Below are 10,122 nucleotides of genomic sequence, written 5' to 3'. Positions count from 1 at the left end.
TATATATATATATATATATATATATATATATATATATACAGTGCTGCTTAAAAATTTGTGAACCCTTTAGAATTTTCTATATATATTTGTGCATAAATATGACCCAAAACATAATCTGATTTCCTCACAAGTCCTGAAATTAGACCGAGAACCCAATTAAACAAATGAGACCATTTTTTTTATTTGTCATTTATTTGAGAAAATTGATCCAGTGTTACATATACAGTATATGCATTGTAAAAGTATGTGAATCTCTGATTTCTGTATCTGGCGTGGCCCCCTTTTGCAGCAATAACTGCAGGTAACGTTTCTTGTAACTGCTGATCAGTCCTGCACAACGGCTTGTAGGAGTTTTAGCCCATTCCTCAGTACAGAACCACTTCAACTGTGATGTTGGTGAGTTTTGTATTATGAACTGCTTGCTTCTGCTCCTTAAGGTCTGAACTTTGACTTGACCATTCTAAAACATTAACTTGGTTCTTCTTTAACCATTCTTTGGTAAAATGACTTGTGGGCTTGGGGTCGTTGTCTTGCTGCATGACCACTTTCTCTTGAGACTCAGTTCATGGACGGATGTCTAGCTCTTTACTGTTTTTTTTGTTGTTTTGTTTAAATAAAACAGGGCAGGCAACGCCTTGCTTGTGGAGTATTTAATGCAGTTACTTTTGACCAAGTAATGCTTGTAGCTTTATGGTTCATGTCATTTTCATTTATTTTCTGCAGTAGCTTCTACACTGACATGTATCCAGTTAACACCACATGACCTTGTAATTTTGCTGTGTGATTTTGTAGGTTTTTTATATATATATACAGTGCTGCTTAAAAATTTGTGAACCCTTTAGAATTTTCTATATATATTTGTGCATAAATATGACCCAAAACATAATCTGATTTCCTCACAAGTCCTGAAATTAGACCGAGAACCCAATTAAACAAATGAGACCATTTTTTTTATTTGTCATTTATTTGAGAAAATTGATCCAGTGTTACATATACAGTATATGCATTGTAAAAGTATGTGAATCTCTGATTTCTGTATCTGGCGTGGCCCCCTTTTGCAGCAATAACTGCAGGTAACGTTTCTTGTAACTGCTGATCAGTCCTGCACAACGGCTTGTAGGAGTTTTAGCCCATTCCTCAGTACAGAACCACTTCAACTGTGATGTTGGTGAGTTTTGTATTATGAACTGCTTGCTTCTGCTCCTTAAGGTCTGAACTTTGACTTGACCATTCTAAAACATTAACTTGGTTCTTCTTTAACCATTCTTTGGTAAAATGACTTGTGGGCTTGGGGTCGTTGTCTTGCTGCATGACCACTTTCTCTTGAGACTCAGTTCATGGACGGATGTCTAGCTCTTTACTGTTTTTTTTGTTGTTTTGTTTAAATAAAACAGGGCAGGCAACGCCTCTTAACAGTTAACAGTTCACCTTTCAATTTTACAGCTCAGCCTAGAGATTCACATACTTTTGCCACTCACAGATATGTAATATTGGATCATTTTCCTGAATAAATAAATGACAAAGAAAATATGTTATTGATTGGGTTCTCTTTGTCTACTTTCAGGACTTGTGCGAAAATCTGATTATGTTTTTGATCATATTTATGCAGAAATATAGAAATTTCTAAAGGGGTCACAAACTTTCAAGCAGCATTTAATATAGTCTGCATAGTTTTTTATTTTCATTTCAGTTCTGGTTTTAATTATCTTAATGCATCAAGTTAAACTAAATGAAAAAGAGAAATGTTAATTTGGCAACTAGCTGGAATCAAAATAAAGTTCAAGGATTTTTTTTTCAGGTAATGTTTATTTAATTTCAAGTAACAAAACTGGTTTTAGTTTTAGTTAGAAACTATAACAACCCTAGTCTACATGGCTTTATATGGCTTGGGGTAAAACAAATTTACAATTACATTGTAAACTGTACACAAACACACACACACTCACTCAGATGCCTACCATGTGTGTCTGCTTTGATAGGCAGGGTCTGGCTCTCCAGCATTTGATTGGACCCTGAAAACCTTTAAATGCTTGGCTTTGCAATGAAGCACGCAGAACCTTGTGATAACCTTCAGTAAACATAGATAAGATCAATTTCTGTTGGACATTTTGAGGAAAAACATGAGTGGATGTCCTTTTTTGGGAAGAAAGCGTCAGTATGTTTTCAGAATTAGTTTTTAACTTTATTTTTAATTCCTGTCAAAATCAAATGAAATGTTTTTTTTTTATATTTTACCTAAATATAATTAAAATATGAATGGATGCATATATATATTTTTCATCTCAAAATTAGATTGTTTACCAGTAAGCCCAGTCAGGCAGAGGAAGAGGATGAATCCCAAAAGGGCATCAACAAAGCCACTAAAGGAGGAATCGTCTATGGAGAATACCTACAGGTAATAAGTCATCAACCTTTATTAAATGTACTAATCCATATATGAATAATTCATATATAACTTTGAGCCTGTTTTACTGAAAATGACTCAAGGTGTAATAACTTTGATCCATTTGCTGTTAGCTTGACAAGGTGTTGAGCGCTCAAGTTTTGCAGAGTCAACAGAAAGGTAACAAAATCCATGATGAGCATCTCTTCATTGTTACCCACCAAGGTAATCTATTTATATGTATTCATACTATATGAAAACCTGTTAGCTCTCACATAACATTATCAAAAACATTTTGGGTTTGAGGGACCATTTCCACATATCCTCACTGTTATTCTGGGTTTTCTCTTTTAGCTTACGAGTTGTGGTTTAAGCATATATTGTGGGAGCTTGATTCAGTTCGGGACCTATTCATTAAAAACCATGTAAGTTAAACTAACAAAATTAATATTGAGTTGTGGACAGGAAGAGTTGATTGCTCCTCAAGCTTTTAAAAATATAGGTTTGTTTTTGGCATCAGTGGAATCATGAAGAACCTTTAACATGTTTGGAAATGGTCCTTTAGATTTTTTTTTAATGTTCTTCACACAAAGTTCTTTTACTGAAAGGTTCTTTGGGGAAGCAAAAATGGTTCTTCTGTGCTATCACTGCTAAACCCACCTTTTGGAACCTTTATTTTTAAGAGAGTAGGTGTATTTTTTGTAAAAAAACAACAACAACAAAAAAAAAACGATTAAATGTGGACTTTGTCCACAGGTTCGGGATGAAAGAAACATGCTGAAGGTAGTGAGCAGGATCCACAGGATCACCATGATCTTCAAACTACTGGTGGAGCAGTTTGCAGTCCTGGAGACTATGACTGCTCTGGACTTCTTTGATTTCAGGTAACATCCTCAGTCAACATACCCTCATGGCAATTCATAACTACTTTAAATATTTGCGAATTGGTGGCCATTTCATATGAAGTCATACAATCACATTCATATGTTTGCGTATGATCTGCTTATGCCCCACTGACAGTCAGGTTTAGGGGTGGACCTTTGTGTGTGTGTTTTTCCCCCCCTAAAAATTTCTTTGTTTCTGTATGAATCACATCATACTAATTCATACAAAATCGCCACCACATAAAATACTTACAGTATGTTTTCTGATGAGATCTGGATGGCCTCAGCTCGAACAACCCTGAAAAAAATAGGCCTTAATTTTAGAAAATTAAGAAAAAAAAAGTCTGAGGTTTATATAGTTTACATTTGTAACACAAGTAGATTAATGTGTTGAATCCTTTAATCCAGAAAAACGGTTTGAGTGATTTGTTCACAAATCGGACCGGTTTGAGATGTTGCTTATGTGTTGTAGGGAGTATCTGTCCCCAGCCTCGGGGTTCCAGAGTCTTCAGTTCCATCTTCTGGAGGCTAAGATTGGTGTGGCGGATCATTTGAGAGTCCCCTACAACCGACGACACTACAGAGATAGCTTCCACGGACAGGAGAGCGAGACGCTGCTGAGTTCAGAGCAGGAAGCCACTCTCCTTCAGCTGGTGGAGGTAAAACCTATCATCTTCAATAATGAATTTTGGCATAATTAGCATGCCATTTCAATTATATAATGTATATTGTAGCAATGGCTGGAGAGGACTCCTGGACTGGAAAAGGATGGATTTAATTTCTGGGGGAAACTACAAGCCAACATCGAAGAGGGTCTCAAGATGGAGAAGCACAAACTGGAAGTTCGTTTTGATCACAATCATTTTTTCCATTCCATTTTCTCAGAAATGTTGCTATGCTCAAGGTTTACTCATTGCTTTGATTTACAGAAAATGGAAGATTCTGAGGCGAAGGAGGACCTTCTGGCAGATCTAAACAAACAGACTGAGGTCTTCACCGCCCTGTTTGATCCAGAACGGCATGAGCATCTTTTAAGCAAAGGTGAGGATTAGCTCACAATGCTTTGCTAGTAGTAGTGTAGTATAGACAATGCAGAGTTATTATTGTTAACTAAACTATTAAACTATGTAAACTATTAAAAACCTTTTTGTTGATTGGAATATAAATACAATAAACACACTGCAGTTGCCAAGGCTGACTGGAACAGGAAAGAAATAAAAACTCAAATGGAACTTCACCGCCCTAAAATTAAACCTTAAAATGAATATTTAAAAAGAACAATATCAACAACAACAAACTAATCAAAATGACAAAAAGTGCATAATAATGAATAACTAAATACATAAAAATAAAAGTTAATTTAAAATATTAATAAAATGAGTGGATGCCATTATGAACAGAGCACCACTTGCCCAAACAAAGGTAAAAATGCAGGTAATACCATGTTTTTGGACACTATAAGACCTTATAGTACCCATTCCAAATATACACTGAGAAAAAGGTGTAGAATTTACTACTATTACTATACTATTTCCATGTAAACTGTCCAGTAATCTGTTTTATTTACTTTAACTTTGAAAAGTATTTTTACAGTCTATGGTGCATAAATCTCAATGGATTTCAATCTTTTTCCAAAAGGTGAACGGCGACTTTCTTACAAGGCCCTTCAGGGAGCTCTGATGATTAATTTCTATAGGTATGTGAGATTACATTTAATATTCTATTCACTAAATTCAATACTGTTTTTGTGCATTATAGAGTAGGCCATTTTTTCAGTGAAGATCTTCATCCTTTTTTGTTTTCCAGGGAAGAGCCTCGATTCCAGGTGCCCTTCCAGCTCCTGACTGCACTGATGGAGATCGATATGCTCATGACCAAGTGGAGATGTAAGTCTTTGATTCCAAGCACAAATTCAGGAATCTCCACATATACTACAGCCATATCCCACACTAACACCACAAACCTTTCCCTCCAGATAACCATGTCTGTACGGTGCACAGAATGATCGGGAGTAAGGCAGGGACTGGTGGATCGTCAGGCTACCAATACCTGCGCTCCACTGTCAGGTTTGTGTCTCTAATGATCTGAGAAACATGCTTTTTTGTTCCAATCTGAAATACTAAACTACTCTAGGGTTTTGTGTTATTTTGGTCATCATCTTACTCAATGGTGGCATGATTACAGCTCATTAATTCATCTCAAGTTATGATCCATAATGCTCACTTATCTGTGTTTGACGCGGATAAAAGCACATTTTCAATTGTGTTTATTGAAATTCACTCAGTGATAAAAATCTGTGATAAACAGTAACACTTTAACCTCAGAAAAGTGCTAATAAGATGGACCACAAAATAAAGATGCCTTAATTGCTCTCTCATCTTTCAGTGATCGTTGCAAAGTGTTTGGGGATTTGTTCAACCTCGCGACATTCCTGGTACCTCGTGCCTGGGTGCCCAAACTGAACCCAAACATCCATAAGTTTCCCTACATGGCCGAGTGTTACGACAGCTCGTACAATTCATACAGCAGTGAGGATTCAGATTAGAAAGATCCGACTTGTTTTCTGTGCTGATGAAACAAAATGATGTCCAGAAACTCAGGAATAGTGCCAGTACTCTGTATTGATCAGCCAAAGTTTGTGCTTTTTGTTCCATTTACATGATTGATTGATTTGCTGAGACACTGAAGGGCTAGAAACGTCTCTCAAGATGACGTAAAGAAAGTTTAATGATGAAGTGATTGTGTATATACTGGAAATCAAGAAATCTTGTACATACTATTTATATTTTAAACATTTATGTAAAAAATGTCTCTTTTGTAATACTTAAAATATATTTTTGAATGAAGCACATATACATATATATGAAGCATACATATATAAAAATATATGCATGTATTTTGTAAGCTGTGCATGAACAATGATATATAAAATGTCACCCTGGAGCACAAAACCAGTCGTCATAAGTAGCATGAGTATATTTGTAGCAAAAGCCAACAATACATTGTATGAGTCAACGTTATTGATTTTTCTTTTATGCCAAAAATCATTAGGATATTAAGTAAAGATCATGTACCATGAAGATATTTTGTACATTTCCTACCATAAATATATCAAAACTTAATTTTTAATACATATGCATTGCTAAGAACTTAATTTGGACAACTTTAAAGGTGATTTTCTCAATATTTAGATTTTTTTTGCACCCTCAGATTCCTGATTTTCAAATAGTTGTATCTCGGCCAAATACTGTCCTATCCTAACAAACAAACAATACATCAATGGAAAGCTTATTTATTCAGAAAAACATTGTGGGCCAGGGTCACATATAACAATAGCTAGCTTATGTAAAATAATTCTGATAAAATCTTTAAAACGGGAAAAAAAAGGTTTTAAAGTAAACATGAAAATGTGCCATTAAATTATTGGAATATTTGCTTAAAATCTCAGGGGGTACTTCAGGTAATTTATGCCAAAGATTTTCAGCTGACAAAAAAGAGGGCAGAGTGAGATAGATAGATAGATAGATAGATAGATAGATGTACTTGTCCACTAGAGGGCAGAATGTATCCAACAGTAAATGAAGGTTGTTCTGGCAATGGAAGAGTCATGTGACAATAAAGGGAAAAAAATCTTGTTTCATGGTGTACTTTCATCTTCTGTTGTAATCTTTGGTGAAAGAAAGCAGCCTTTGAAATCATGTTAAGTGCCTGACTGACTATAATTAGTAGGCTACAATCTAAATGTTATTTGAAGGATGTAAGTGACAGACGGATCGGCCAGTAAAGAGCATTGCTGGGCTTGAGCCGGGACATACTTTCACTGGGCTGGACACTAACTCAGGAAACCTGTCTCCTTTTAGAGATCCAATTATCACAGTTGATTGTCCCCCTCCTACAAGCATTTCCTGCAGTTATCTCCAATCAAAAGCTGCGCCACTGAGACAGGGAAACAAAAACATACAGATAAAGCCACATGTTCATAAAAACCTTCTCATTGCCAATGTGGATTGAGATTTTTGGTGAACATCGTCCCAGAGTTCGGGAGAGAGAGCAAAGTGACTTCACCAGCTTCCTCCATCTGGTTGGCAGACTGCACTTTAAGATTAATGGAAGTGTCACAGCGCTCACAGCCGTTTGAATGCAGCTCAGGTCTGTGTTTAATTAGCTGCAGCTCTTCAGGCGAGAGGCCTTGCCGACTGCTCTAAATTGATCCTCTGAGAGGTATTTGTAGAGTGATTAGACTCTTGTGGTCAGAATGCTGTTTTCTTCAGTGTTTTACGCTCATTCTCTCTTTCAGTCTCATTACACCCTCGGGAGGTGATTTAATTAAGGGCAGCTTCAGCTAAGCACTGTTCATTTTTCCATGACACACTTGTGAAAGCATCATACCTTACCATGCTGAGTGAACACTCATAGACCGGGCACTATAAAACAGCTAGTATCCAAGATCCCATTCACCATCTTACCATGTTTTAGTTTCTCTTTTTATAAGAATATATAGGCCTACATAAATAACTATGCAGTTTATTCACCACCCCACTAAAAGTAATACAGGACACAGAATAAATAACAGGCCATGATGCAACTGTATAAGTAAATTCATATTGAGTTCAAATTAAGTTTATCATTGAATGTGTACAGTAGTGTCCTAATGGTTAGATGGTTTATTCAAAAATTGTTCTCTGTAATGACTGTAACCTTTGCTTCTCCTCCCCTAACAGGTGTCTTTGTAATAATGTGTTTTCCAGACGTTATTCCAGAATAATGTGCCTGCCTCGATCTGTCACATGATCACATGATTTGGAAAAACTGAAAAAGGTTTCATCATGGTTTTGCTGAAGAGTAAAAACAGGAGATGACGCTAATGTGCAGTCTGGGATCAGTTTGTTTTCTCATTAACATGGCCACATATCACCTGAATTAAACTATCCATGTTCCTACAACATGTGTAGGTGATCTAAAGTCTGTGACAACATCTCTTCACCATCTTAAATTGATAGAGGAAATGGGGCAGAATTATTCTTGTACAATATAAACAACAATTTTATCTACATAATTACGTTGGATTATATTGCTTAACGTAACTCCTCCATCATTCGGTTTCATGCACGTGCTATAAAAGTTTTCATAATTCTAGTAAAATTGGCATCTGTATTCAAATGTGCTTGGAGCAATTCTCAAGAGCTTATGATCTCATCCCATGGAAATCTCACTGGCTTTCCTGTTTGGATCCAGATATAGGAGTAGTAATCCAGTAAGGAAGGCCAGGGCATACATTTGGTGAAAAGTTGGGATTTTTCCCAATGCTCAAACAAAATCTATGACTGATAAATTATTCACAAGAAGGTCAAAACACATGGATTATTGTCTTTTGCAGATCAATGCTTTCCTCTGTCTCTCCCTTGCTATAGACGAAACTCCCAGAATTTCAGAGTACATATCACCAGGGCTATGGAGCTGGAAAAATGAAGTCATATACACACATTTATATTTCAAATAAATGCTATTTAAAACAATTTATAAAAAGTCACTGTTTCCACAAAAATATTAATGCGAGCACAACTGTTTTCAACATTGATATTAAGAACTGTTTCTTGAGCAGCTAATATTAGAATGATTTCTGAAGGATCATGTGACTCCAAAGATGAGTAATGATGCTAAAAATTCAGCTTTGCCATCACAGGAATAATTTACATTTTAAAATATGACAATATTGCTAATTTTACTGCATTAATGAGCAAATAAATGCAGCCTTAGTTTTCCATCAAAAACATTTTTAAAAAATCCTACTGACCCCAAAGTTTTGAATGATACATAACCTGATAGTGTTCAGAGTTTGGGGCGTTTATGTTACCTGCTGTTTAGTGATTGTAATCTAAACCTTTGCGGCTCCCTAGACGACCAGAGGTCAAGCTTAACCCCTCCCTCACCCCCCATTTAACATGTCGAAATAGCATTCATTTTAAAGGCCGTGCACTTTGACCTGTCAGTCTGCCTTTAACTTTGAACTTTCTTCTTGTCTGAATTCTTGTCACATCTGCCTTGCAGCAGTTTTGCTTCAGCAAAAAAATATTTTTTTGTCTTACAGTATGCTTCCCTCTTGCACACAACAGTGAAGAATCCTGATGTCATTCACCTCGATGAAGGCCGAAATGTACCAGCGCAGCTGTCAGATTCTTCGCAGATTTACAGTAAGCCTCCACTATTAAATCCTGATTATTACCAGATGCTTTCCCCCCCTTTTTCCTCTCAGTCTTAGGGTACAAAATTATTTTTTCTTTCATGGAAGAAAAAAGCTAAGAGAATGAGATCAGTGGAAAAAGCTTGCTGAGCTCTGGCCAAACATTGGACTCCTGTAAATAGAATTTTCAAGGAGAAATGAATCCTTTGTTTTGGGGGAAAAACACACCCATTTCCCTTCAGTTGCCACCAGGCAACTATTTTGATCCAAAACATACAGTAAACATCCCATTTCACCTCTCTGAAGCATAATCATGATATCACCACATTTTTTGCACATAGTACCTTATAGTACCATGTAAACATCATTTAGTACCATGGTACCACCACAGTACTTTTTTTTTATTGTAAAGAACCATGACTAGGATTCCCCAAGGACCACCCTGAGCTCCCCTCTGTGACGTTCCAGCTCATGCAGTGTTCATTACAGACCGAGAGAGGAAAAAAATATTCCTATATTGGTGAACCATACTGCTTTTTTCCCTCCTCTATTTTGCGCAACACTGCTAGATGTACAATGAATGTAGTGTCTTCACTTTTCTGACTTTACAGTCATTCTTTCCCAGTTTTAAAACGTAGCTGCTCTTGCTTGGACTCTCTCAAAGCGGTTAGATG

The 10,122-nt window shown here is 36.4% G+C and overlaps 2 protein-coding genes across 3 annotated transcripts in view; both read left to right on the top strand.

Annotated features, from left to right (window-relative positions):
• Positions 1-2,061: 2,061 nt before the first annotated feature.
• On the top strand, positions 2,062-6,092 carry LOC107573507 (tryptophan 2,3-dioxygenase B-like). 2 transcript variants are annotated; one of them, XM_016259973.1, is made up of 12 exons: positions 2,062-2,155; positions 2,293-2,395; positions 2,518-2,608; positions 2,738-2,808; positions 3,140-3,267; positions 3,740-3,926; positions 4,002-4,109; positions 4,197-4,308; positions 4,906-4,963; positions 5,074-5,153; positions 5,243-5,333; positions 5,653-6,092. In XM_016259973.1, the coding sequence occupies exons 1-12, from the start codon at positions 2,121-2,123 to the stop codon at positions 5,810-5,812; spliced, it is 1,224 nt and encodes a 407-aa protein (XP_016115459.1). In that variant the 5' UTR covers positions 2,062-2,120; the 3' UTR covers positions 5,813-6,092. The 2 variants fall into 2 exon arrangements, with proteins under 2 accessions (XP_016115459.1, XP_016115519.1); XM_016260033.1 differs by having other exon boundaries at positions 2,065-2,151.
• A 3,325-nt stretch (positions 6,093-9,417) lies between these two features.
• LOC107581696 (collagen alpha-1(VI) chain-like) overlaps positions 9,418-10,122 on the top strand; it is a 50,148-nt gene continuing 49,443 nt past the window's right edge. Inside the window, exon 1 of the mRNA XM_016267322.1 lies at positions 9,418-9,458. The gene's annotated coding sequence lies outside the window, so the exon portion shown is untranslated. The remainder of the gene's footprint in view (positions 9,459-10,122) is intronic.

This window comes from Sinocyclocheilus grahami, unplaced genomic scaffold (assembly GCF_001515645.1).
Source record: "Sinocyclocheilus grahami isolate Dianchi unplaced genomic scaffold, SAMN03320097.WGS_v1.1 scaffold3.1, whole genome shotgun sequence".
Classification (NCBI taxonomy): domain Eukaryota; kingdom Metazoa; phylum Chordata; class Actinopteri; order Cypriniformes; family Cyprinidae; genus Sinocyclocheilus; species Sinocyclocheilus grahami.
The sequence above is the reverse complement of the archived record's forward strand: the minus strand, read 5'-3'. Positions and strand labels throughout refer to the sequence as shown.